Here is a 26,486-nt window from a genome sequence, read left to right as displayed (position 1 = left end):
TAATCATAGTAGTAAAAAAAATCATTTTGCTTCCTAATTAACCATGTTACAAGTCAGCATCCTCAGCCTTTTATCTTAGGGACGTACGCTGGTGCAGACAAAGACTCCCAAAGAGCTTTTCGACACTGAGATAACATTGGCTTCAGTGGGAGTTTGGGTCTTAAATTCAGCCGCATCCAGGCCTGAGTCACTAAGGACTTCGCATCCTTTGCAGATGCATGTGCTGGCTTGGCTAACAGAGCAGCAGAGAGTATACAATCAAGTGAAGTTAAGAATGTTGCTTTGCATGCAGGAATCATACAGAAGAACCTGGAGAAAAAAAATCTGTAAAAAATTTATCAAAAGTGTTGAAAAATCACTATCTCAAGTGAGGCTGGGCTGCTTGCCTTTCTTCTTTCTGAGGGTGAATTGGTAGAGAAATGAACAAATGTTATCTGTTTTATCTCCAGGTTGGTTTTCCCCCTCCCCCTGAAGTGCAGTGTCTTACTGACAAAATAAAAAAAAATAAAAAAAAAATATCAAAGGGAAATGAGTCATCAACACAGCCCTAGCTTGAAGCTAGGTTTGACGGCCCTCAGAGGAATAACAGTCTGTATTTTTTTCCACAAAAGAACCCAAGGACAAGTATTCTAACATTTCTGTGGTGAAGTCTTTCACTGGGAGGCACATCGCCCACATCTGTTCATCCTGGGCCCCCGTCCCTTGGCGCAGACGTACGCTGACCACGGGGTACAGGCAGGACCCTGAACATGAAGCTTCCTTGGAGAAACCTCCTGAGGACTGACAGTCCTGCAAGCCCCACTGTCAGCCCTAATCCGAGCCTGTGCTCAGGCTAGGATTGGTGGCTAGATGTGTTTCAGAGGCAGAAGACTTGGTCTCCTTCAGAGTTACGTGACTGAGGCACTACTGTGAAGAAGCATTTGACCTACAAGTTCCTGCATTTGCCTTGGCCAAGGACCAGCCCGTGCAAGCCTCCCCAAACCTTTGGGCTGATTCTCTTTGGCGGTGGAAGGATTGAGAACAGTCTGTGTGATGCCCAGTGAGAGCTCCTGTGTGAGCTCTCACACCAGCTCCCCCAGTTTACACCCACAGTGCTCTCAGCCATGGCATTAGGAGTATGGGCAGGTCAGGCCACATACGGCACTGAGAAGATGCAGCCAGCCCAGCACCTTTCATACAGCTCATGGATGTGCTGCGAACACACAGTCCTCACTGCAAAACCCACCCAAGAAACAGCAAAAAATATCACAGGAACAAGCTCACGTCCCAATCCTTGCTGCTTTACGTACAGCTCTGTACATGCAAGTCCAGTGCAGAGAACAACCACCAAAGCACAATGTCCTATAACATAACTGTGAAATTGCACCGCTGTTAAAGAGTGATTTGCATTCACTTCTTAAAATTAGCCCCAATTCCCTTCACTGGATAACAGAGAATGATCATGGGAGCAGTACAGTTTTGTTATAATACCTGGATTTTAATAGTACACGTATTCAGAATTATTCCTTTGGAGTAAAAGGGACTCTAAACATGTAACTGTTAAGCTTTATTAACTAACAGATAATTATGTATTAAAATGCACTGAAATTGCATTGTAATTTTAACATCACCTACAACGTAATTACAGTCTTTATAGTGTAAAGTATGACTATAACACAGTAATGAATTAAAGATGAGAAATAAGCATATAGACTGGTTTGTACTCAGAGCAGACGCCTCTGTAATATTCCCCTGTGGATCCACTTTCAGGAATATGGCGTTACTTCCCTTCACACCTATCGGGCTCAGAGCGCCAGATCCGGGAAGCACCAATCTGTAACTAAGGAACAGAACAAGACTGGTGTTTTGTGCAGCCAGACAGGACACGTCTGTCCTATTGCCGGATTTCCTGAGCAGCCCCGAGAGAGGTGTAATTGCTCCCTGCTACGCATTTCCCCTCTGGAAACAGCTCCCCGGGTAATTTGAGGCTGGCAGTTTCCCCACCACAGGGCAGGCACATATGGAAGCTGCTGTATAATAGCACTGCTTGTTAGGCAAATGTGTCGAATTTTATTTAAGTGGAAGAGACATTATAAAAAAAGTTGGGTTTTTTTCTCCATTTGGTACAACTATTCCAGCATATCGCAACTAACCCTTCAGCTACAAATTCAAAAAATTTGCTTTGCCAAGAATTTTAACTGGTTGTGCAAATCTTTGCCATCTGTTGCACTAACTGCAGAGACAAAACCAGCGTAATTTGCCATTGTAGCATAATAACATTAGATTGGTGACTTATAGGGCCTTGAATGTTCTTTACTCAGAGCTGTGTGCTTTTGTCGGCCTTTGCACCTATTCCAAATACAAACTCAATCACGAAGCTGCTCCACTCCCTTCACCGCAGTCTCTTCATGTCAAACACAAATCCTCTAATATCAGATACAGTATCCCTGTGCATACGCCCCCCAGCTTACAGTGTAACACGTCCAGGAAAAGGATGCTATTAAACTCTGCTATCTTGGAACACATATAAATAATTCACACCTTTCCTATAAATATTTATCCCTATAACCTCAACTGTCATTCAAGTAAAGGTTACAGTCTTCATCCATGTCCATTTTCCATATACCAACCAAATAATCTGAGTTTTTCAACTGCCTTCTCCACTTAATTTGTATTTTTCTTAAAATTCAGTAGTACAAGTTTTCTCATAGCAATTAAACAAAAAGACTCCCAATTTTCCTTTGGCTTTTTCCTTTCAACCAGTGCTTATCCACTGGCTTCAATGGAACTGCTGTGGGCTTACATGAAAATGAGAGCCAAGCCTGGGATTGCATCTTTCTCTTAGTGTACCATGGTTTTAAATAAAACCATCATGATATTATATCTGTACATGATGAAGACATCTGAACTGTAACCCAGAGGATGCAAAATATGCATGAACCTTCTACACCTCCCCTAAATGCTAAACTGACACAAACTTCTTTTTTTCTGCATGCGGTCTCATCCATTACCTCTTGAAAAAGAGAACACCCACAACAAAATCATCCTAAAATTTGGCAGCTTTATAAGCCAAAATTAGACGTTTATCTCCTATCATCACCGTAGGAAGCAGAAAGGGGAATAAAGGAGGAGAAGCAATAGAAGTTATGAACGCTCACCGGCAAGAAGAGAACAGTCAATCAGTTACAAAATGACTCCCTCCAGGCTGCAGCAGTTTGGTTTAGCCAAAAAGTCATTACCAAAAAAGCATCCTGGGATGAGAAAATTCCTCCAAGTGGCCAGCTTTTTGCTGAGGAGAGATATTATAAACCATAAAAATTATGTGCCGCTTCTGTTCCATGAACATTACATAATTGCTAGACTAAATAGCCAGAATAAACAGAGAACGGGCATTTTTACTAGGCTTCAGAAGAGTAAAGCTATAAAGAAAACAACTCCATGAAATTTACAGGAGAAACCCATTTCAGACCATATGTTGGGAAGGATCTTCATCCAAATGTATGAGTCAATGTGTTAGTGAAGTGTTGCACGCAGAGCGCGTGAGTTTGGGACTGCCTGAGGTTTGGGTTTCTCAATGCTTTCATGCTGGCCTGCTTTTATCCTCTAAAACATGACACAACTACTCGACTTTCTGCATCATGAATTATTCTCCACTCTGCACTATGAATCTGAGAGAAAAGAAAAAATAAAATTACTTGACTTGCTTATGGTATGGACACTTCAGCACATGCATAATTCTTTTTAAGCTCCAGAGCCTCAATTGCTTGATTTTGCTATCATGTAAAGTCACAGCACAGTTATAACCAGGACTGACTGTAACCCGAGTCCATCAAGGTATTCTGTAATCCAGATCCCTAGCTTTAGTTCTCTGTTGTCTTCTGACTAGACACTTATCTCTTTATTTATTCGTATAGTGTGATTTATACACCTTATAAAATTATTATTTCAAATCTGCCTGTAGGCAACAGCTGTATGACTGCGCAATTACCACTAAAGGATGGCAATCCTAGAAGATGATCTTCAGACAAAAAAACCTCATCTGGCATGATCACTCATTTATTTGTTTAATAGATGAAATTAGTGAGAGAACAGAACACGGACAATAACGAGGGTGTTACAGACGAGCTTTGCCGCAGCACTCTGCCAAGCGCTACCCCCAGCTCAGCATCCCCCCGCTTGAACAGAAACTGCCAAGCACAGCTGGCCCAAAAATGACTGTTCTGTATTACAAAAACTTTCCAAAGCTTTAAAATTTGTTTTTCTTCCATAGTGAGTAGCGGAACTTTTCAAATATGTTTGCGAAACAAATTATGCAGGAATGTTCATTAGACATGGAGAAAGAAAAAACATCAGGGGGTTGATTTGGGAAATGTTTCTTTAAGCAATTGCAAGATGTAGCATAGACCTCAAAACCTGGTCATTAAACTGGGAGCTGGAGCATAAAGGATGAGCTCACTTGGGTTACTTAGGGACCACACGTAGCAGTCACTGCCTTTCACACAACTGGATGTGCATCTTTCCTGCCACCGAAACGCTGGTGTCCCCATGGCAGCTGCGAGTCAAACTGCTGGTGCCCAGATCACGAGAGAAGGCTGAGGGCCAAATATACCGCCTGGCCAAAGCTCCTCGGAAGGCAGTAAGGTCTGTACCTTCTTTAAATGCAACAAACACTTCTGAAGGGAGGACTACATTACACTGTCAACAGTCTCACGGCCCTGCTGCCGGCTCTGCAGGGACCGGGGGCCCTTGCAGCGAGGGCCCAGCCCGCCATCCCAACCAGCAATATGGATTGACTTCCTATAAGTCAAGTGGGCTATAGTTTTTCTATTTGCACAAAAGGCAAGTTTCTAGTAAATAATAAAACAAAAATGTTGTGTGCATGTGTTCTACAGCTCGTGTGAATAAATGCTAAGGATGACAAACATAAGCAAAGCACTTGACATGTCAAATCTGGGCACTAAGACTCTATCTCAAAACCAAGTATCAAGAGCAAGAAAAAACACTGAATTTTCTAATGGAGAGTAATTTCACTGACAAGCAATTCCAGTTTTGTCTGCATCTCTGTTTCAACTCCTTGAAATCCTAACATTCAATCTGGATTAAGGGTATTTTATTTGCAAAACTACAAATGCTACTTGAAACAGCCTGAAATGTTTTTCATCCGTATTTAAATGCGGGAAGTATAGTAAAACCTTCCTTACAGTTGACCAAAAGCTTCACAAAGCCTTTGCATATTAGGTGACCTTGATAGCTAACCAATCTGGGCTTTTCCAAATTATTTTGGCTGTTGCAAATATTCATAGCATCAATGACAAAAACACCCCAAAGTGTTACTTGGAAGCCAAGCTTTTACTGACAGGGTACAGCCCAGGATCTGGCAAATCTGCTTAAGAAAAAAAAGACAGCAGAATCATGTTTCCCCCCTGCCTGTGTGGTTCCAAGCCCTGGCACCCTGCTCGCTCCGTGGGTGAGCGTCAGCCGGCAATGCACTCCCGCCTGTTAATTACTTCTCTGATTAACAAGCCAGGCACTGAGCTGGAAGAGACAGCGTCAGCTCCCAGCACCTGAATTAGAAATACAAGCGTTTCCCCATCTGAAACTTATTCAGATGGATATGAAAAAAATTACTCAGGACTGACATTGTGTGGAGGTTAGGAAGCTGTTAGGAGAGCAAACGCAGAGGGGACCATGGAAAGAGCTGCCCAGAGCCATTCAGACCCTCGGTAAAGAGTCCTGGCGGTGACCCTTGTGGCTTAACTGATAAGTTGCCCAGTGTCTGTTGATATGGCGATTTCATTAATTCTACCACAAAAAGTAAGAGAAAGATTGACTTGATTAAAAAAAATGCAGAGCCCAGGAACGGGCAAAGCAGAGGAGCACTGGGGAGCAGAAGACGGGCTAAGGGGGGAGTGCAGTGGTGGGCCCACGCGAGACACAGGACATCACGTTGTATCTGAGAGACTGAACGGTGTAAGAACTGGGTCTAAAACCACATTTGAGGTGAAGTTTTCCACCTGCACCCACAGCCCTGCTTTTCCTTTCTGCTGCCTTTCTTTGCCACATCAGCCTTTCCTTTGCCTTCGGTGTTGGGCTGAGCCCGGCCGGCAGCCAGATGCCCCTCCTGCTTGTCCCTCCCCGGCCTCTCCCGTGGGAAGGGAGGAAAGAAAGAGGGCAAAAAGACCCCGGCTGAGGATAGCAACACTTGAAGGAGGAAAGCCAAAGGAAAGCCAAAGCTGCCCGTGCAGTGCCAGCCCACGTGAGGCCGAGGTGATGCAGCAAGAAGAAAATGTGCAGGGCCCAACATTTCCCAACCGATCCTCGCCAACCCAGGAGACACCACACTTCCCTGCCCACTGCTGCGCCAGCACCCCGGCCCCTCCAACACCCCTGTGAAACCCACCCATGATCTGGTATCACAAAAAAGGATCTGGGCAGGGGCAGGTTGGCACTGGGGGGTTGGGGGAGCGGAGGCGGTGGGTGTCGGGGTGCCGTGGGTTGGTGGGGCACACAGAGGGTGGGTGGGAGTGGCGGAGCACAGGGCGATGTGCGGGCTGTGAGGTCACTGGGTAAAGGACAGCAGTGAGGAATAGAAAACAAATATTTTTTTCTGGATATTATAGAAGTTTAAGTTCAGCTACCATTTATGAGCTGAAATGAAGGTAGGGAGTTTTGTTAAGCTTGACACATCCTACCTGCAGTTAGAATATTAGCAACAGATATCCAACACTAAACGCAAGACCAGCATGAGATTCACCAGTCTGTAATGGCAATCATAAAATTCATAGACCATATAGCACGCATCCCCTCTCAAAAAGATCCAGGGTGTCTTGACTTGTTGGAAAAGCAATTTACATAAAAAATTTAAGGGATAACCAATATTCCTCCTCCACTTTCTCCCATATGCATTCTAAGGATATACTCACTAATATTGACTCATTTCTTTTTTTTTTCTGCTGATACTCTTCAGAGAAGGACCCCAGCAGGGAACTAGCCCGTACGACTTGCTTCTTGCTTTATGCTCCAGATCAATCACTGTCTCTGTATGCACATTAATTGGAAGGAAGGGTGCAGCAGGTTTCATGCATATATTGCACATACATCTAACCTGTAACAGTTTACTCACAGTTCTACAAGGCAGTGCAGAAGAGAAGAACGGGTATCAATCAACCAATTACACTTCTATAGCTTCAAACCCCCTTTTAAATCTCTGCTCAGAATTGATTCATTAGCAACCAATACACATCACGCGGCCCACACATCTTACATTTCCAAAATGCTGCTATCTTCTCCAGGTGGGACATGGCTTATTGTAGTTTCCGATGTAGTTCCACTGATTCTCCCCCCTTCAAGAAACAAAACAAAGAAAACAAAACCAACCCCACTGAGGCCCAAAACTCAGCTCTGTCTCCCATTCCAGGCATTTATGTTACTGCTTACAAAGATCAGTTCCCGCAATCACGACTTCCACACTGCTTTAATTTGACCCATGCCAGCTGGGGTTGTACTAGTGGGACAGCTGTTCTCTTATTTCCTCCTAACAAAATGTACTTGATGGCAACTCATCCCAATCAAGGTAAAATCTTGTGCCTGGAGGGTGCTGTCAGATCACTCAGTACTGAAGCACATCTCGAAATCACAAAACATCACGCTGAAGAAGTGCCCTTTCCTAAATGGGTGGAAAAGTTTGTGTTCAGAAATAATAAGAATGTTTGCTCTTTAAACTCACATTTTAGAATTTGCCAGAATTCGAGAATATTTTCTCTTAGCATAGGTATTGCTTAGCCTGTCTTCCTTGTTTTCAAGACTTTGCTTCAGTAGGCTTCATGGCAAAAAACCCCAAAACTAGTGGAAACAGTACTGCAAGAAAACAGTAAACATGGCTAAACCACTACCCCTTCAAAGAAGAACATGTGAGGTTTATCTAACCTGAATGTTGAGTCAATCTGGAGCCTAGCAGCTGAAAGAAAACAGAGGAAGAAAAAGGCAAAATCTAGCAGGAGAAAATAAGAAATATATTTTGGGTACTTAGTCCCTGATGTCAGGTGTGTGACACGGTTGTGTTTTATTCCAAGCAAAATTTCATATCTATGAAGTTATTGGAGTGACAGAAAGTGCTGTGAAAAGCAGAGTAAACGCAATTCCTTCCCTCCATCGTATCCTCCCTGCTGCACAGCCGGGTGAGATCAATGCTTTGCTCAGGAAGAAAACAAAGGAAAGTTTCCCGGCTCAGCAGCAAAGCCGGGGCCCCCGGCCAGCAAAGCCGCATGAACCGGCAAGTTTGCACCTGCCTATGCAACCTCCTCATCCCGCCCTGCAGCAACGATACCGCTGTCTTCCCAACAGAAACACATGAAATCAGGAACCAGCCTGGGATCCGGGAACATAAGTCGCTACAGGAATCTTCTGTGATAGCATCTGTGGAAGTGAAGGCACATGTGTGTTCATCTGCTTTGCTAGATGAAGTTCCTGAGCTACAAACCAGCACCTGGGTCTGTTGTCGTGCACTGTGATCCGAGCGAGGACTGCTGTCGCACAACCCCCGGGCCACTTTCCTGCCTTGGTGACCTGATCTGGAGGGACCCAGTCCTTGAAAAAGTACCAGGCTGAGGCAGGTCTTACATATTCTTACTGACTTGAACAGGTCACTCTTTTTATATGCCATACATAATGCCACAGTTGTGCTGTATTTTGCCATTTTTATTCATTTTCAGTTCTTTTAAAACTTTTAACTTTAAAAATATGACATAGGCACAGTGTGTGTCTACATGGTGACACACCACTCTGGTCACATAGCACTGTGGGAGATAAAAGGATTTTTTTTTTCTAGCTTGCCTTAATCCTTAATGTAGGCAATCATCAGCAGATAAATGTCCTGTTAAACACATCTTCATCTAGGCAAAATTTGAACTTATGCACATGATAAAATAAAGGCAATTTCTAAATATACTATGCTGGGGATTTATGTTAATTCAGTCTAAATCATATCGATTATAAGTCACAGTTTATCCAGGACATTAGTCTGTGTTTCTAATTTTACCCTAATTGTTTTGGTTCAGTAGATTCATACCAATAGCTGTTACAGATCTTCCTCCCTTTGTCTAAATTCTTTGTTGGGATCCCGGCCTTCTAGGCGACAGATAGACTATAAGTAATCTCTTCTTCTGCCATACTGCATAAAAGCATATTGTGCATTCATACATTGTGGTTATTTTTTCGCTTAAGCAAATTAGCACAATCTTTATAGCACTTGATATATGTCTACAGCTTGTGGGATTTTTCTTTCATTTTTAACGTTGGAGGAAGTTCATGTTTATGCTCCTGAATGGCTTGAAATGTCTCAATGTTTTCAGAATCTCTGCTGGCCAGAAATACTCTGCATCCCCAAGGTACCACATGTGGATCAAAGGATCACAGCCCACTCTGACCTCCACGGGAGGACGCGTGGGCCAGAGGTTGCGGCACTCACGCACAGACCGCTTTGACATCAGGCTGGGTTTGTATAATGGGTTTGCAGTCTGCCCTTTGGGCTCCAGTCACAGGGTCAAAATAGGTCTGTTTGCATGGGCAGTGTCTGTGGCAGGAATGACAAGTTTCAGATGAAAATACATATTTTAAAACTATTTTAGGAAAAAAATAGTCTTCAAAAGTTTTGTACCATTTCCTTTTGATACTGCATCACCCTTTTTGCAGGCAGACAGGGTGTGTACCAGCCTTCAATTAACTCAGTGCATGATGGAGAGAGGAGTGCGAACTTTGACAATAGTGACCAAAGAAAATAAATTAAGTAGCAGCAACTTACATAGCAAATGATTAGAGAGACAGAAAACCTTCCCATCCTCCCTGACACAAGTGTAAATTAAGGCTGTCTGGAAAACATGGCAACTAGACAAATTGCTCATTTTCAAGACACCTACCAGGCTTGGCCCATGGGCCAGTATAACAAACCCTGAAAGCACCAGACACAAATGGTTTCCCAGCCATCCTGCCACACAGGCTATCCATCATCCATAATGCCTTGTTTCCCAGGGAAGGCTACTGATGAAGAACCCTGCCTTTAAGTAAGGAGAAAGGGCAGAATTAATTGCTGCTGCTGTAAAACACCCCGTACACATTATAGTGGCACGTTCCTGCAGCTGTGGGGTGTGCATCACAGGACAGTACCTTATCCACGTGAATTAAAACTATGGGGCCAGGCTGCGCATCAACATACAATTTCTATACCGCTCTCACCAGTCAAGTACTATTCTATGTGGGATTTTGGTCATGGTTTCACTGGAGACAACAGCAAGGCTCTCACCGCTGTCAGAAAAGCCAGGATTTCTACAAAATCAGTCAGGAATGCTGTTTGCAGTCTGTCGGGAAATAATTATTTCAGTAAATAGAATATCTGCTGTATGGAAATGTATCAAAGTTTGTTTCTTTGAATCAATAATTAGGGGTTTTTTGAGGTGGGGTTTTTTTTTTTTTGCCTCCTTACCCCTCTCCCACCCAATCAACTGTCCTCTGAAATTAGTGGGTATCTTTCAAGAGAGAAGAATGCATTTTGGATCTGGTACTTCATGGCAGATGGTATAAAGGACTACCAGAAAGGAGCATTCCTTACTTAGAGGTCAGAGGACACCTTCCCATCCCTTTAAATGGCTTGGCTTAACAGCTCTGTAAGAATAACAAATCTGTTTAAAATAGGAAATCAGTAGGAAATAAAGCTGTGTCAGGCAACATTAACACTTCTGTGTGTAATTTGACCTTGGACAGCTCGTCAGATCTCTGGTTCAGCTCATTCATCATTATTCTGAGCTGTCATCATGAACACCCTTGCTCATTAATTATACATTAACCTCATTCATGACTTTTAATCTATAATGGGTCAGGATGTTTAAAAATAATTAAATAAGAACGTGCAATGGTAATAAGGATAATACCTGTACTGGAGTTTAGGACATCTGACTGCAAATCAAAAATAGGTGATGCTGAACAATTAAATGGGAGATAAAACAAAAACAAGAAAGGAGAGGTCTCCCAATCTCCTTGCATTTAGAACAATATTAGCTTTAAAAGATTCCCAAAATATGCAGCTTGTAGGCTTAGGCTTCTGGCTTTTTTATTTATTTTTTTTTTAAATTACAAAATGAGCATGAGTTTTTAAAGCAAGGAAATATGATATGCTGCAAGTTGATTACTAGATGAAACTGTTAGGCACTAGCTTGGATAAACCAGGGATGGGTTCTTGATAATATTCAGACTCTGCTGGTCAAACTGCCAATGCTCCCGGTCAGTGGGTGGAGTGCACTGACTGCAGGAGATGACATTGTTTTCAGAGCACACTGTGTTCCCACAGGTTGGCGTATCCATCTCCTGGGGGTTGAACCAGCTCTCAGTGGGTCTTCTAACCCATGCAGTGGCCCAATTTCCAAGCAACCTGGGATGAGAGCAATCCTCTGAATACGTCAGTCAGTTCTCTGTGCTGAATATTGGATTCAACAGAGGATTTACCTCCATGTTTCCAGCACTGATGTTTTAATTCTGAAATTATCATATTCTGTTTCTTCCTATAATTAAATGAGTTTTCACATCACACGGCACAGGGGCACCTTGCTCTCCATTATCACAAAGGACTTTTCATACTGTGCCAGTTACCTGCGGTAAACTGGGAGTGCCAAGGTTTCCAAAACAGGCTTGAAGCAGAAATAAAATTTTATACCCAAGGAAGAATTACTACATGCCACATAACATTTCAAGCTAAAATAATGTTTCATCAAAGATTTAGGGAACAAGGATTAGTTTTTTAAACCTAGCTGTGTCAATGAATCTTATATCCCATATACTGCTATACATTATGTTCTAAGCTACATTTCACTATGCTAACTCAAGGCTGTTCTAGTGAGGTTGCTTCAAAGAAAAATCTCTCAACTGAGAGGACATTTCACTGACCTAGTTTAAAAGAACTTGTGAAACCCACCAGCACCAGGATGCCCAGGAAGGTGGCCAAAGAATATTACACTGCCTGTGAAGTACTTCATGAATTTTAGAATGGTAAATTATGGAGTTCAATATTGAGAAAATTCGGTGCCTCAAATATATACAGAAGGATTTACCTTAAAGAGAAAAACCAGAAGAATTTGTCTCAGCTGTAAGTGGATGGCATTTGAAGTATCCAGACTACGCTTTATTATTCCCAGAGAAGCGAAAACACCTTTATAAATCATTTTTGACTAAATCCAGGATTTTTGAAGGACTCCAAGAAAGTTAGGACTTGTATCCAATAAACTTCAATAGAGGCTGGGTACCTAACTACCTTGGAGCACTTGGAAAATCCTTGTTTCTCTGAACAGATGGATTCTGCTCAGCTCTAACAAAATACATGTATTTCCTAGCTCTGAATACTCTGTAGGATTTCAACCCTAAAAATGTCCAAATGCAAGGGTAGGTGCTTAATCTGATTGCCTACTTAGTTTAATAGGACTCTGCCTACGGCATTAAATAACAGTACCTTTGTGTAACCCACTAGTTACGGGTCCCTGTTGTGTGGCATCCACAGAGGTGGGGAATGATAAAACCCACTACGCAGCACTGCTCTTCCCCTTCCACTGCAGCAGCTCATGCTTTTAACTCCAGACATCTCTGGGGCAGGCTAGCCAAGGTAGTCATCATCACATTTACACTTATAAACTACCTTTTATCTGATGATCTCAAAGCACTTCACATCCATTAATTAAACTCTAAGGGCTTGGTAATACGTTGAGATGAACATTTTCTGCTGTCCCTCAGGTAAAATAGCAGTTTCGCTTAAACATGAGCAGCAATTAGCTTTAAACCTAGAGAATCTGTTTTTATGAGCAATCACGGATGTGTATGTAGTGAAAAGTATGATTATGTGGGATGGACTCGGTTTGTGCTGAAATGGGAAAGGCGATTACTTTTTCATTCAAAACACCTTTACTCTAATGTATTACTCTAATGTATTTCTTTCTTAAACTGAAGCGAGCATATTGGGCTATTTATTCCCAAATAGAATTCCAGCAATTGGGGTTACTGAGGATTTAGTCCCTGAAATGTATTCTCTTCCTTATATCTGTTTCAGAAAATCCTGTTCCATGTGTGATCAGAATCATAATTAAAGGACTTTTCTGTATATGTAATGCTTCCAAGTTGACACATCTATTTGGGCAATGTAAAATCAATCCAATAGCAGTAAAACAACAGGAGTCAACTTTTGGGTTTTTTTCCGAAGCGATGTTAGTTCACACCTTACAAACCAGCTCTAATTTCCATTTTCAGGGAATATTGTCTTTTACTTAGAAATCCAACTTGAGGTGAGGGACCAGTGAATAGAAACTCGTAAAGGCAGAATTTCTCCTCCATGGGAAGCATCAGTATTTTAGAAAAAAAAGAAGGTGCATCTATAAAGAGAAGGAATAGTTTCACACTTTCTGTCTGCATAAAAAATAACAGAAATCATATCTTAAAAATAAGAAGTCATATTTGAAAGCATAATTAAAGGGTTAACATGTCCCAAGCCCCAAAATGTCATCATCCCTTCTCTGTGCCTCAGTATCCCCTTCTCTAAAGCGCACATCATGACAGCAGCCTGTTTGGTGAAACACTTCTGCACCGGTAAATAGCATCACCCAGAAGCTTACTTACTGTTATTGAAAGTGAACACGAGTAATTGTTTCAGATAAAATGACAGACTTCCATAGAAACACTACATCCTTCCAGTCTGAATCCTGCAACACCAAAAAGATATTCCCTTCCCATCCCAAGACCACACTTAGACCAGCTGTGACCTGTTACGCCTGAACGCTGTAGCAGTGATAGTCATTTCTGCTGCTCTACGTGCATTTCTTCTGTTTGAATGCATAGCATTTTTCTTAATTATTTCTGACTTTTCATCCGGCATGCTATAAGCTTCTTATGAAGAAAAGAAAATAAATAATTCAACTTCCACTTATTCCAGGAGGAGACTGGCTGTTCCAATCTATCCTTAGAGAATAAACAAGCTAGCTGTTCACATACAGCTTATTAGAGTACAACAAATAAACATGTGCATGATATTGCAATGACAATAAGGATGGGGAGTACCAGAACTGGCATTTTGGGCTGGAATCTGAGGCTGGGACCATTTCCCGTTCCGTCCCAGGGGCTTCAAAGTTTGGTTACACTCTTGCCTGTAAGCTGCAAGCCAGAGAATGGTAACAAATGTCAGTGCAATAAGGAGTGAAGAAGGAAGGACGGAGCCAGAGAGTGTGTCAGAGCGTGGATTAATTCCCCATCGCGAGAGCGCTCCAGGCTGCTTTGTGCAGTGCATTCAGAGAGGAGCTCTCAAATGAATTAAAAGTCTAATCAAGAAACGTGGTTCCTTGGCCGCGCAGGAGCAGGACTGTCTGTTTAGGGTTTAGGGTAGTCTGTTGGAAATATCAATGTGTGCATGCTGGGAAAGCTTCTGCACCTGCTTTAGAGAAACCTTTCAAAACACGTATTACTTGCTGCCTCCAGGAACGTTCCTGTTTTACTTGGAACAAGTGTAGGATGAAACATTTGAAGCAGTTTTGGACCAAAATCTAAGTTTTTCCCTTTCATGGGGTCTGTGAATCTCTCATGCTTTCTGTCTGGCTTAATGAATCCCAAATTTTAGCTCTTACTGAAGGATGATCGGGGCCTCACCCTGGAGGAGCCCAACAGCTGATGGATCAGGTGAAAGCCAAGAAATGAGCTAGGTAAGGGGTCTTACATCTGGGTCCTGGCACACTGACTACAGTGGAGTAATACGAGAATCATTTCCCCAACAAAGTCCCTGAAGCCTCAGTGCATCAACACCCGGCCACCGCCTCGGGAGCCCTGCAGAGCTGTGGAGCATCAGCCTTGCAAGGAGGTTGGGTTTGGCACCGAAGGCTGCAGCTCACTTCCAACACCACTGGAGCAACGGGGGCTGTTGTCACTTGAAAATGTTTCTGTAAAACATAAAAACTTGGGACTCTTTCCTCTGAAACAGTAAGATATGCAATTGGATTGAAGTTGACTTCATCCACAGGAGATATCTGACACTCTTGCTTGATGAGAGAGAGATGCATGTGTCACCAGAAAGAAAGATAGAGTGTCTGAAGAAGAGGAAACCATCCGTCTTACCACCCTGACCTTTCTGATAGCCAGCTAGTAGTATGGGCAGAGCTCCACAGATCACTTCAAAGTTTATTGCTCTGTTAGTCCTCTTTGATTGACACATCACCTAATGGATAATAAATTACTGCCCTCCACTCGGATTGGGGGCTGCCTGCGTGTTGCTAACGCTGATTTTTCAGAACCTACTATCACTCACTCTCTGCTTTTGCAATTTAAAGGGATGCAAGTTCCGAGACAATAAATAAATACAGAGGAGTGGAATTTCAAGGGTACGTGTGGGGAATTAACAGCACGGCACTCTCTGCATTTCAGGGTGACACAGGCTCCTGCATCCCTCTCGTCTTAAGAAATCTTGCCGCTTTACTTTTGTGCCTGCTGCAAACCAGGTTGCCTCTCCCCTGGGCATCTGCGGGTGGGAGAGCAGAGCCCCTTTGTTTGGTCCCTCTGCAGCTCGGGGGGGCACACCAGGGAGCTGGGGGGGCTCGGGGGATGCCTGCCTCGGGTGCCTGCCTGAACCAGAGGAGAAACTGTGCTCTGCAGAGAGATGAATCTGAAGAAACTCCAACCGAAACCAGTGGTCCGTCTGCCAGGATGGGCCCGACTCTCAGCTTTTACTTAATTCCAGTCACAGTGACTTGCTTTGGCACGCGAGCAAGTGCGGAGCAGAGACTGGATAAAGACCTCAGGGTTTTGCCCATAAAAAGAAAATGAAGTGGAAACGCCTCTCTTGAGGTTGGAGAGGCCAGGATTTCTTATGGCTGCTCTGGGTCTCTGAGAGCACTGCGAGTCAGCGATGCTTTCCTCAAGAGCCACTGTCATCCCCATCGCTTCCATTAGTTCTGCCACGTGTCAGGATGCAATTAAAAAAAATGTCCCTCTTTCACGTTCACCTTTGGGACCGGTGGGCTCGTCACCAGCGCTGGGGATGAGGCGCTCCAGCTGCTGGTCCCACCAGTACCTGCAGTGCGAATACCAGAACGTGTAAGCTAGCAAAAGCAACAGAAAAGCTCAATTCTCACATGCGCCAGATTTTCCAAAGAGCTCTGTGCAGATGGAGCAGGGCATGTATAAATGCATCAAAAAAACGTACTCCCTAATCTTAGGGCACTGCTTTCCTGAACGATTTGGGGGGTGGAAAGGCTCTGACATTAAGCAGTGTAATTTTGCACAGCTTTCCTGAAGGCAAAGGACATTGGTCCTGCGCCAGCGATCTCCCTGAGGCACTGTGGTCAGGGTGCTGTTGCTCAATGTTCATACACGTCTGTGACAGCTTTAGCTAAGATTGTGGAGAAGGGAGCACCCGCGTAAATCTAAGGAATTTGGGGGTCAAAAGAAAAGGTGTTTCTCCCCAAAAAGAAACCAATACACTCATCTGGATCCAAACTGGTGCTGGTGGAGCTACACCATTACCCCTGGGCACACGCAGCTTCTCTCAATCTCCCTGTCCTCACATTTCCTAGGGTCCCATGAAACTGTAAATTTTTGGGACAGACAACATCTTTCATCACTTTTGTGAACGTTTGCATCTCAGAAAATGTATCCCAGTGGGGTTTGGTGCATGTCTGCATCTCCAGCCCCTGCGACACTGCACATACTCAGAGCTTTCATTATACACACTCCTTTTCCCTCTTGACTGAGGGAACAGTGAGACCTTCAGAATGTGTTTATTTATGAAATCTGTGTTACTTGTTCCTATAACATTTATTTTTCTCTCTCTTTGGAAAGCACAGAAGTTCAACATGGGCCCTCAGAAACACAGCTGCTGTTATTTTGCAGCTGGGTGCTACTATGTGGAGAGCATCTGAAAAGGGAGTCTTGAACATAGGAAGCAAGTTTACTTCACTATGGAGGGTAATACATAAAAAACTCGAGATGTAGATTTCAATCTGATGTTTTTAATTTGAATATTTCATCCTGCAGCCTTTAAAGTTGAATGGAGGATTGGAAAAGCCCATCTATGTACAGACCCGTGGAGGACAAGACAGTATTTACTCTTGTTTCTTTCTCAAACGACAGTAAGCCTGGTGGGTTACAACACAGCCCATCTTTATATCCTCAGTTTAGGAATGTGCTAGGGCTGTTCAAGAGAGCATTTATGTACACCAGTGAACTCTAAGTGTAAGCTGAATGTTTAGCACATATTTCAGTGCTATCTTCACAGCATGGTCTATGGGCAACGTGTTCCCTTTATACACACTTCTCACATTTCTGCGTCCTTATATTAAAGCTTATGGCTTAAAAAGAAGGGAACTATGTTACTTCATTTACCGGTATCAAATATTTTTACTGAGGGTAACTGCTTATCCAGAGTTTGCTTATATAACAATTAAAAACAGTATTCCATTAAAATTATTTAAAAAATCTTTCTATAGCTCTGCTCTCTCCACTTCTCCTCTAATGTTCAGAATCACATAAAATAGTAATGAGCATACACAGCCTTCTGCTGTTTTCATAGACAAGGCAGTAAAAGAGACAGTTGCTGTTCCCTTGAGTGCTAGCCCACGAATCAGAAAGTCTAATCAGCCACAGTGTCTGACACACTAGATAGCCCCTCTATTTCATTACTGCTATATTAAAATCTTTCCTATTTGAATTCTGTATCCTCTATTAAAAGGAGAGAGAGAGGTAGAAGAGATAATCAAAAGAGGACAAGAAGACAGGACTTAAAGAAAAGTAACTCTCTCTATAACTCCTGCAGCCTGATGCTTTGGAATTCTGTTTCCAGTGCAAAAGCTGGCCTGAAAACACCCGGAGCAAGTGCGGGGCATGCCGTCATACACCCCGGGGGCTGTTTTGTAAGAGTTCAGCTTTAGCGGCCTGGGTAAGGCCCAACGCTGGCTTGCGGTTCTGCCTTGCGGCAAACGCTCCGGGAAAAGCAAATAAGCAATGGTGTTTTTCACTGCTTGCCCATACCACTTGCCTACGGTGTCTGTGCCTGCAGTTGAATATTCAGGGTTCCCTTGGTTAGGCCCGAGGATGGCAGAGGGGCCGGTGTTCTGAAGCTGCACCGTGGGTCAACGCAAAGGCAGTTTTCCCGGGAGAATCTGCTGCTGGGTGTTCCCAGCCTCCGACTGTGCACAGCGTAGAAGACGCAGCATCGCTGCAGCCTTGCCAGCAGCATGGCTGGTGTGCCGGCTTCACAAAAGCAACATCTTCTGACACTCTCAGAAATAGGAGGTGCCTCTCTGTGTACATCAGTCCGCACTGATCTGTAAATTAGGCTGTGACAAAACGAATTAGATTTAATTTTGCATAGCTGTCCAATGGCATTACTACATGTGCTATTACAGAATTCTTTGAATCGATAATTTGACTGTGCATGCTTGTATCTGATGAAATTGAGAAAGATCAGTTCGATACCTGTAGGCAGTTGCTAAGAGTGGCACAGATGTATACAATATCGAACAATAGATGTCACTGTTATGCCAACGGAAACCGGTTATATTTACAGTTATTGGTAGTTTCAACCTCCATTGCACAAAGCTGCTAAGTCACAAGTGTAAAGCCAGGGCACTCACTGACGCACGATACTTTTTAAAACATGAATCCTACACCTCCTTGTGCTTTTTCAACTATAAAATTACACACAAAATTTGAAAATATTTTAAACAACAGTTTAAACAAAATAAAACCCGATATTTTCCTACGGCTTTATGCAAGCTGGTCACACAAGAACAGCATCACTACTCAAAAGTTACCATGAGTGGGAGAAAAAGAAAATGGGATGTGGGAATCTTAACTAAGGAAATATCAGAGACAGAAACATTTCTGCTTAGACTTCTTTCTTTGAAAGGGGAGGATGGTGTATTTACTCTCCTCTGCTTGGAATGATTACGTGGAGCATGGCACGTATGAACTCACCAAAAGGGAAGGATCGGGTTATAACCAGCAGTTTGCTGAGCGACAAGAAATGGGGGAGAGGCATCAGAGGCAACATCCCACAGCAGCAAAAAACAGGGAGAGTCTGCAGAAGGAGGGAATAAGTACCCAAGCAAAGTTTGAGCTCTAATGTCCTGTTTCAAGAGGTTCTTAACACTGCTCTAAATTAGTATAAAATTATGAAAATCAGACAGGAAACTCCCGACCAGCATGGTAACCAGCATGGTGCCCTTTTGCTCAGCTGTAAGCAAGACCTGTGCAGAGTCAGCTCTCAGGTGATGAGCAAAACCAGTGAAGTCTAACAAATGAGAATGAGTTTAAACATCAATTTCAGGATGAGACACAGAGAAAACTAGGAAGGTTATTACAGAGCAGCTGTTCACCAGCTACTGTTCTATTCCTCAATATCAAGAACACAGTACACAGAGAAAATGTCTGTGCTCGGTGGTCGTAGGAGCCTCTTTGTAGCTATAAAACAAGAAACAAAATGGTTCTTTGAGACCAACTGATTTAGCCAGAAAAAGTGGACAAGCGTTTTGGCTCATGGTGCTGTCATCAACCTGGCCCTGGTTAGTCACGAGAAGGAGGAGATTCCTGATTTTTTTTTGCTTCTTACCATGAGCTTGGCAAACATAAAGGAATTCAAGCAAAACCTAAGTCTATAAAAATAAGAAAAGCCACATGGTAGACTTTCATCAAACCTCTTTCATCCACAATGTGAAGGAGACCAATTATCATTTCTGGATAGAAGCACCTGTACTGCACACACAAACAGGTGTTCCTTCAAACAAAATGGCCAATGTTATGTACATAAATGGCTAACCTTTACCATGCGGAGTCCATCCCACCTATTCAGTAACCCCCCCAGTATTACCATGAGGAGGGCAGCTCCCTCCACCAGTCCAGTGCCTGAGGAAATCCCCAGGAATTTCCTTTCTAGTTTGTAGACAAGCCTGTGCTTGCTATTTGGACAGCACTGTGATGCTGATTTAAACATTACTGTGCTTATTCACCTAACTACTGCAAGTTTTGCGTGGCAAACAGGATCGTTACATCTCAGCTTCCCTCTTCTCTGTTGTGTTTTTTCCTCTTCACTTGAAATCATCTCCTTGCATGTCACATCCCAGTCTTTTGCTGAGGAAATGATGAGGAGGTCACAAGAAGAAGAATGACTCAATATGAAAGTGGAAACAAGAGAAAACTTCAAGGAACAATCTGAGGAATAACAACATTGTTTCCATCACATATTTCTTGTAGCGTTAAAGAAGCGAGAAAGGCAGAATACCAGGTGAATTGCTTCAAAACATAATGTCTTTCAACATACTCTATGAGGTATTACCTGCTTCTGTAGAAAAATAAAAGGAAAATGATACAAATACCTCATAAATCATAGCCGAGGTGCATATTTCAAATATTCACGGGATTCTGGTACAAAGTAGGAAATGGTATAGTTTGCAATGTAACGTTGCCTGATAGCACAGATGTATTTCAGCCACAGGCTTTCACCTTGGGAAATGTAGGTATAAAAATTCAGTATTTTACATGTACCAAGATAAAGCATGCTCCTCAACACAATGACATCGAAAATGCAAAATCTTAGCATCTGTGAAAGTACAAATATTGATGTGCATCACTAAACATATGTTGCTGACTAAAGCTATTATTAGCGACAACAGTCATTCTCTACTCTGGAAAATCCCAGTTGCCTTGGGCTTTGTCTGAGCAGAAAACCAGAGAAAAATCTGAATAAAACCTTGTGAGTTAGCCTCATGATAACAGGCTGAGCTGTAATACTCAGATAATAACAAAGCCAAAAATACAAGGCTAAATTCAGCCATGCTTACTTGATGCTAAATTGAGCAAATTGCACACCGCCTGCTGCAGAGGCAGGACCAGAAGGCGTCGTCTTCTCCCAGATTGGCTTTGCAGGGTACAGATTATTTTGATCCATTCATTGCAGCTCCCATTTTGACTGACACCTCAGAACTGAACTGGAAACTCCAGATGCGACAGTTTGGGAAGCTGGGGGCTCCCGCTGGGGTTGAACCTCCCTCGTTTCCTACCACACAAGGCACAGAGCCAGCAGATCTCGCGCCTGCCCCTTTCACCCCACTCTCCCCTGCCACCCTCCTGCCCAGCACGGGGCCACCTCCTGCCCTAGCTGCTGCCTGCCCCAGGGCAGCTCTCCTAAAACCGCATCAAGCTGTGGGTTTTCTGGGCTCTGAGCTCAGCCCTCTCTAGTGTGCCTTTCTATCATTCCGCTGGACTTCCACATAAACGGAGCCAAATGATGATGTCTTCAAATGGGGAACGGACCACCTGAGTATCAGAGGTACCGAGGAAAGGGGTCACCTTGGCACAGGCCTGATCACAAGGGCCTGAGCCAGGAAGGTTTAAGCAGAGTTGTACTGCCAACGTCAAGCTTTTAAACGTCCTATTTCTGGTTCCAAAATCCATGAGATAACCTTTCTGTAAATATTTTTTTCAGCGTGGTCTTGCAGCTGAGAAGCATTTAGATTGTACCTTTCCAAGGTTTTTTCTGCTACCAAGAAGTCTAAAAGATTAATTAACTCCCCAATAAGTATGATTCTGACAATTAAATAATTCTGGAAGGTACAAGAGGAATGGAAACCCCCTGTATTTTGTGAGACATGAGAGCTGGCAATGCTGCAGAAATTTTGAAAGGAAAGATTGTACGATACACACACCAATATCCCTGCTGACTGCCTGGTATGGAGAGTCACAGCAAGAAAGGCAGCTGGAACGGGAGGAGTAGATGGGAAGGCAAGCGGATGTGAGAGCAGAGGGCAAAGCAATTGAATGTTTCAAAAAACTAGTGGATGAATCAATTTTGTTTTTCAGCTGATGCACATGTTATGGGTTGAACTGTCCTGAGTGTTGCAGGGAGCGTATGGGCATTCAGTTACTTACTTACTGAGGGAATTCAAACCTTTGAGGACTGCACAGGGAGAACATGCAAGAGTTGGAACAAGTGATGAGGAAACCTAACACGGAGTTCAGCAGAGGCTGAATCAAGCTACGGAGGCACCACAGCACTGATCTGGGAAAATTAACCGGCAAACACTAGAGAAATGTGGAAAATAAGAATATATTTTACAGTCAAAGCTGTTCCAAAAATTAGACCAACATATATATGTCTGTCTATTTATCTATCGATCTATATAGTTGCAATGGGAACTACTGTCACTTGTTGACAGAGGAGGTTCTGAATGTGTATGTTCAGTCCTTAAGAAACAGTGAAGCCAAGCAGAGGCATATGAAATATGGGGGGGTGTAGAGCTCCTAGATATGTCTCACTAGCAATGAAATCTCTCCTAGAGATGACACAGGTAGGAAGAGAATAGATTTAAATCCTTGCAGCATAACAGCATAGCAGTATTTATGGTTAATTATCAGGCGTTAAATGATTAGCCAGGTTCCGTTTAACAACAGCTGCTTTTCTTGTTCATTCAGCTACAATCAGTTATAAACAAAAATGCATCCCATAAAAGTGTTTCAGTTGTTTAACAGGCTAAGTAAATGGCCAACCTCACTATAATTAATTACAGATCTTTATTTAATTGAACATTCATCGTCACCAGAGCAATGCAAATCTAAACCCCAGCACACGTACCTAATTCTGGTTTCATTATAAAGGCATGCCTTCGCTAGTAAAAATTAAGAGTGAATTTTCATTGAATCTGCGAACCTTTATGGGTTGAGCTCTGTGGACACATATAAACATGCTTAAACTACATTTCCAAACCCAAAATACAAAGGGGCAGCCTGTGGCTGCAACCTCATGGAAACCAGGCAGAAGTCATGCTTAAAAAGTCCAGGTAATAGGAAGAAGGGGTTCTGTACTCTCTACATACACAGGATTTATATTTAGAAAGCAAAGGAAAATACGTAAATGAAGATCATCAAAGAAGCAAAAGAGGTTAATCAACACTTCATGTAACCACAAAAATGGAGAGAAAGGCTAATTTAGTTAATTCCTTTTGCATCAGCTTTAGAAAGCAGTAGGGTGTGCTCATGAGTCACCTTCTGAGCTTAGTTGAAAACACCCTCCTGAATGTGTGAGTATAAACAAAGAGAGGATAAAATTCATTTTCCTACTCACTGCAAACCATCCCACCCTGGTATGACTTTGTTCCAGCTCATTAAAACTGTGTTTCTAGAACTGTGCCCAACTCAATTAATTCATAGCCCTTTTTGCCAAAACAGTTCATGCTCATGATTTACAGCTAATGCACAGCCACAGCATGTGAACAGCGGGAACTTAGACCTGGAGTAAGGACCACAGGCAGCCAAACAGTGAATCTATCGCATGCCTCGTGCGGGAAACACTTCCTACACCCAGCTAAAAGGGACCCTGCTGGGCAGTCCCAGGCAAGGGACCGTGGGGCCAGTGTGCTTTCCCATACTGTCCCCCAGGGTGGGTGCCTGGGCTTTACAACCTGCTGCACCACTACAGCCAGCACTTCAAACACAAGAACCCAGGAGAAATGCTAAGGAGGGAGCCTCAAAGTTTCTTTTCAGAAAGGAGAAATCCCCGCTGGAAACAACACACTTTTATCTTAATCTGGCAAGTAGTACCTATGTCTCATTGCATCTCTGAACACTACGAGCTGCCGAAACTAGGGACACCAAACCATGCAATAAATAAACGCTTGTAAAGTGCACTGAAGCCGAAAAGCACAGCATATTACTACTAGGAGATGACCAGCATTTAAACAATCTTTGCTGTCTCATAATTTCATCACTGAAAACAAATTTCCGGCTTGGTTGAAAGGCTGTTGAAGGTCTTCCATTGGTTTCATCAAACCTCAGATCAGGTGTTTAAAGTGTTCACTAGCATAAACTGGTGGATGGGACCAACAGCCAGAGAGAGCTCAGACAGCATGAGGAAATGCAGGGAGATTATAACAAATTAATTAGGTATGATTTATACCGTTTAATTTCTTTCACTTATTTGTTATCCTTTCAGTATTTTATACTAATTAATTTCCAAATTGAATAATAAGCATAGATATGTGCCTGATGCTTTAACTTCTCTTGGTAGAGAGGTTTTTGCAGGGTTTCCCATCAGGAATTGATGCGCCAGTCTAGGGCTGTGGCTCCCTGCACGCTGCCGCCACACTGATACGCACTATCAGATGGTGCTTTGGTGGATGCAGCTTTTCTGACCCTTTGATCTGGCAAATCTCCTCTCATCAGGCCTCTGATACAGGGCACTGACTCCCCTGCTTCCCTCTGCAAACCTTGCAGGCATATCTTCTCCCCACCGGTCAGGCAATTTCCACAATCTTGAGTCTGATTTTTATGAAGGCCAGTTCCAGCACCTTTTTCTTTTAATGTCTCATGAGAATATAGTTAAGAAAGAAAGACAAAGAGGAAGAGAGGAAAAAAAAAGCAGCTGATGCTATAAAAAAGCCACTGTGTATGCCATGACAAAATAACCCTGATTTCCCAAGTCTGTTGTGCTCAGAAATGACAGTGCTTTGCACTCTGACGCCTTTTAAAATCACTTGAAACACTTCTTACCCTGGGAACGCGACTTTCATTTTGGTGCACTTTGATACAACCCTGGAGCAGGCCCCATCTAGGGAGGTACATACATATATGTGTGTGTCTGTGTGTGTGTGTGTGTGTATTACAGGCAGAAGAGGAAACCTGCCCATATCAGGTGAGATACATTTTCTGTAAACTCTTGCCTTTTCCTACAGGGTAGATCCTCACAACGGCCCAATTTTACTTTCTACAGTGAAAAATACCTGGAAACAACACTGTACTGTTTTCCTACATGTCTAACCCACTATCTTAAAGAAAACAACAAACCACCAGAATATCCCTGCAGACACTATGTAATATTTTTTAAGCATTCAAATTGTTGGGCAGTCGATGCAGTGGCATCCTAACAGCTCTCATTTTGCAGCAGTTTCAGGGTCCAGAGGTCTCCGGCACAGCTTACAGCGTACGGGATGTCTTAGTGCAGCTCTGGTAGCTGCCCTGTTCTTCCTTGCGAAGAGCTGACCGGAATAATCTGACTTTTTCTTGGATCTCGGTCAGGGTGCCAATTGTTTGACCCAGAACTTATTCAAACTGTGCAGCGTAAAAACCTACACTGTAGTCTATTTCCCTGGCCGCTTCTAATAATACTTTCAGCCACCACAGAGATTCCCAATGCTCCTCCATAGGTGTTTTCTCATCCACCTCTTTCTTCTTTTTCTGTTTTCCCCCCAGCACTGAAAGTAAAGAACTGGGGGGAGACTTCTTCGTCTGCCTGAACCCCAAACAGCAGTATCTCAGCTGTCCTGGGACAGTCCTGAATAGTCCAGGGTTTTTTCAAATCTTTCAGCTGATGTGGGAACCTGAACACCTCCTGATAGCGTTGTCCAAAGAAATTTAAACTCATCACCAGCTCCTTCACACGGTGGCATACCATAGGGTGTTAAGGGTGCACTTGCAGGATCTCATTCCTGGAGAGAGAGTGACAATCATGCAGGTACAGGAGTTTTCCCCTATAAAGAAGTCCCTCAGGACCTGGGTGAGCTTGCTAGCCCTGAACGGGATGTGGGCTCTGTTATGCCCTAATGCTCTGATATCCTCCTCAAGTGCCGAGAGGCTTTTATTAATATCAGCCCCCTCCAGTCTTGTTTGCCTGTCTGCAGTGGAAATGTCAGTTCCTTGCTTATTCCCAGCCAAATCAATCAGGGAAAATTTGGCATGCCCTCTCTGTTCTTGAGTATGAACTGGAAGATGGCATGGCTCCAGTGAGTGTTGGCAGAGGTCTTGCCTGATGTGCGACACTTTCTGTGTGTTTCAGTTAGCTTGATGACATCTTCCACACTGGTGACTTCTTTCTCCCATGGCCCCACCATTTGGATCTGCCGTTTACCACCTTTCAGCACCCTCAGCTGCTTCTCCCAGTTCAGAAGATCAAACACTTTGCTCCCATAAATCTCAAAGAAGGTCCTATAGACTTGAAGCAGTTTCTGGCAGCTGAGGTCCTGCAACCTGTAGAAGTCATCCTTGGTGACCAGGACATAGATCCCTTTGGAGGGCTCAGAGTTCTTGATAGAGAAACTTCCCCTCATGGTGTGTCTTGCCACTGCCTGTCTGGCCATAGGCAAAGCAGGTAGCCATGCTCCCCGGAAGATGGTCTCCACCAGGGGCTGGGCAGTCTGCCTGTAGACCAGCTCATTGGTGGCACCATCATCAAAGGCATGGTCAAAGCAGAAAACCTGGTTGTCCAGGTACCATGTGAAGTCCAGCTTCTTTAGTGTCATGCACCATCACCATGTCCTGGCAGGGCACTGTCACCACACTGAAGTCGAGTTCAGCCTCCTGTTGGTTCAGTCACCACTACATCTGTGGTGGCCCACAGTGCCTCGCAGTCCAGGTGGCTGCAGCATTTCTGGATCATGGCCATCACATCAGTCCTGGGGTGGAGTGAAGCTGTAGCCTGCTGGGCTTGCTGCTCCCGCATCTCCAGCTCCTGGCAT

General features: G+C 43.5%; 1 protein-coding gene and 1 pseudogene across 1 annotated transcript in view; both read right to left on the bottom strand.

Moving 5' to 3' along the window:
* The window catches only part of TOM1L1 (target of myb1 (chicken)-like 1), a 245,547-nt gene extending 227,253 nt beyond the window's left edge, over nucleotides 1-18,294 (bottom strand). The window contains exons 1-2 of the mRNA XM_009880253.1: nucleotides 18,108-18,294; nucleotides 15,990-16,085 (exon numbers count right to left, since the gene is read on the bottom strand). Of these exons, the coding sequence (XP_009878555.1) occupies nucleotides 15,990-16,085; nucleotides 18,108-18,294 (283 nt within the window). The remainder of the gene's footprint in view (nucleotides 1-15,989; nucleotides 16,086-18,107) is intronic.
* A 6,892-nt stretch (nucleotides 18,295-25,186) lies between these two features.
* Nucleotides 25,187-26,486, bottom strand: part of LOC104282165 — a 1,734-nt pseudogene continuing 434 nt past the window's right edge.

The sequence above is a fragment of the Charadrius vociferus genome, unplaced genomic scaffold (genome assembly GCF_000708025.1).
Source record: "Charadrius vociferus isolate BGI_N301 unplaced genomic scaffold, ASM70802v2 scaffold260, whole genome shotgun sequence".
Classification (NCBI taxonomy): domain Eukaryota; kingdom Metazoa; phylum Chordata; class Aves; order Charadriiformes; family Charadriidae; genus Charadrius; species Charadrius vociferus.
Note: the sequence above shows the minus strand (reverse complement) of the source record. Positions and strands in the feature narration are given on the sequence as shown.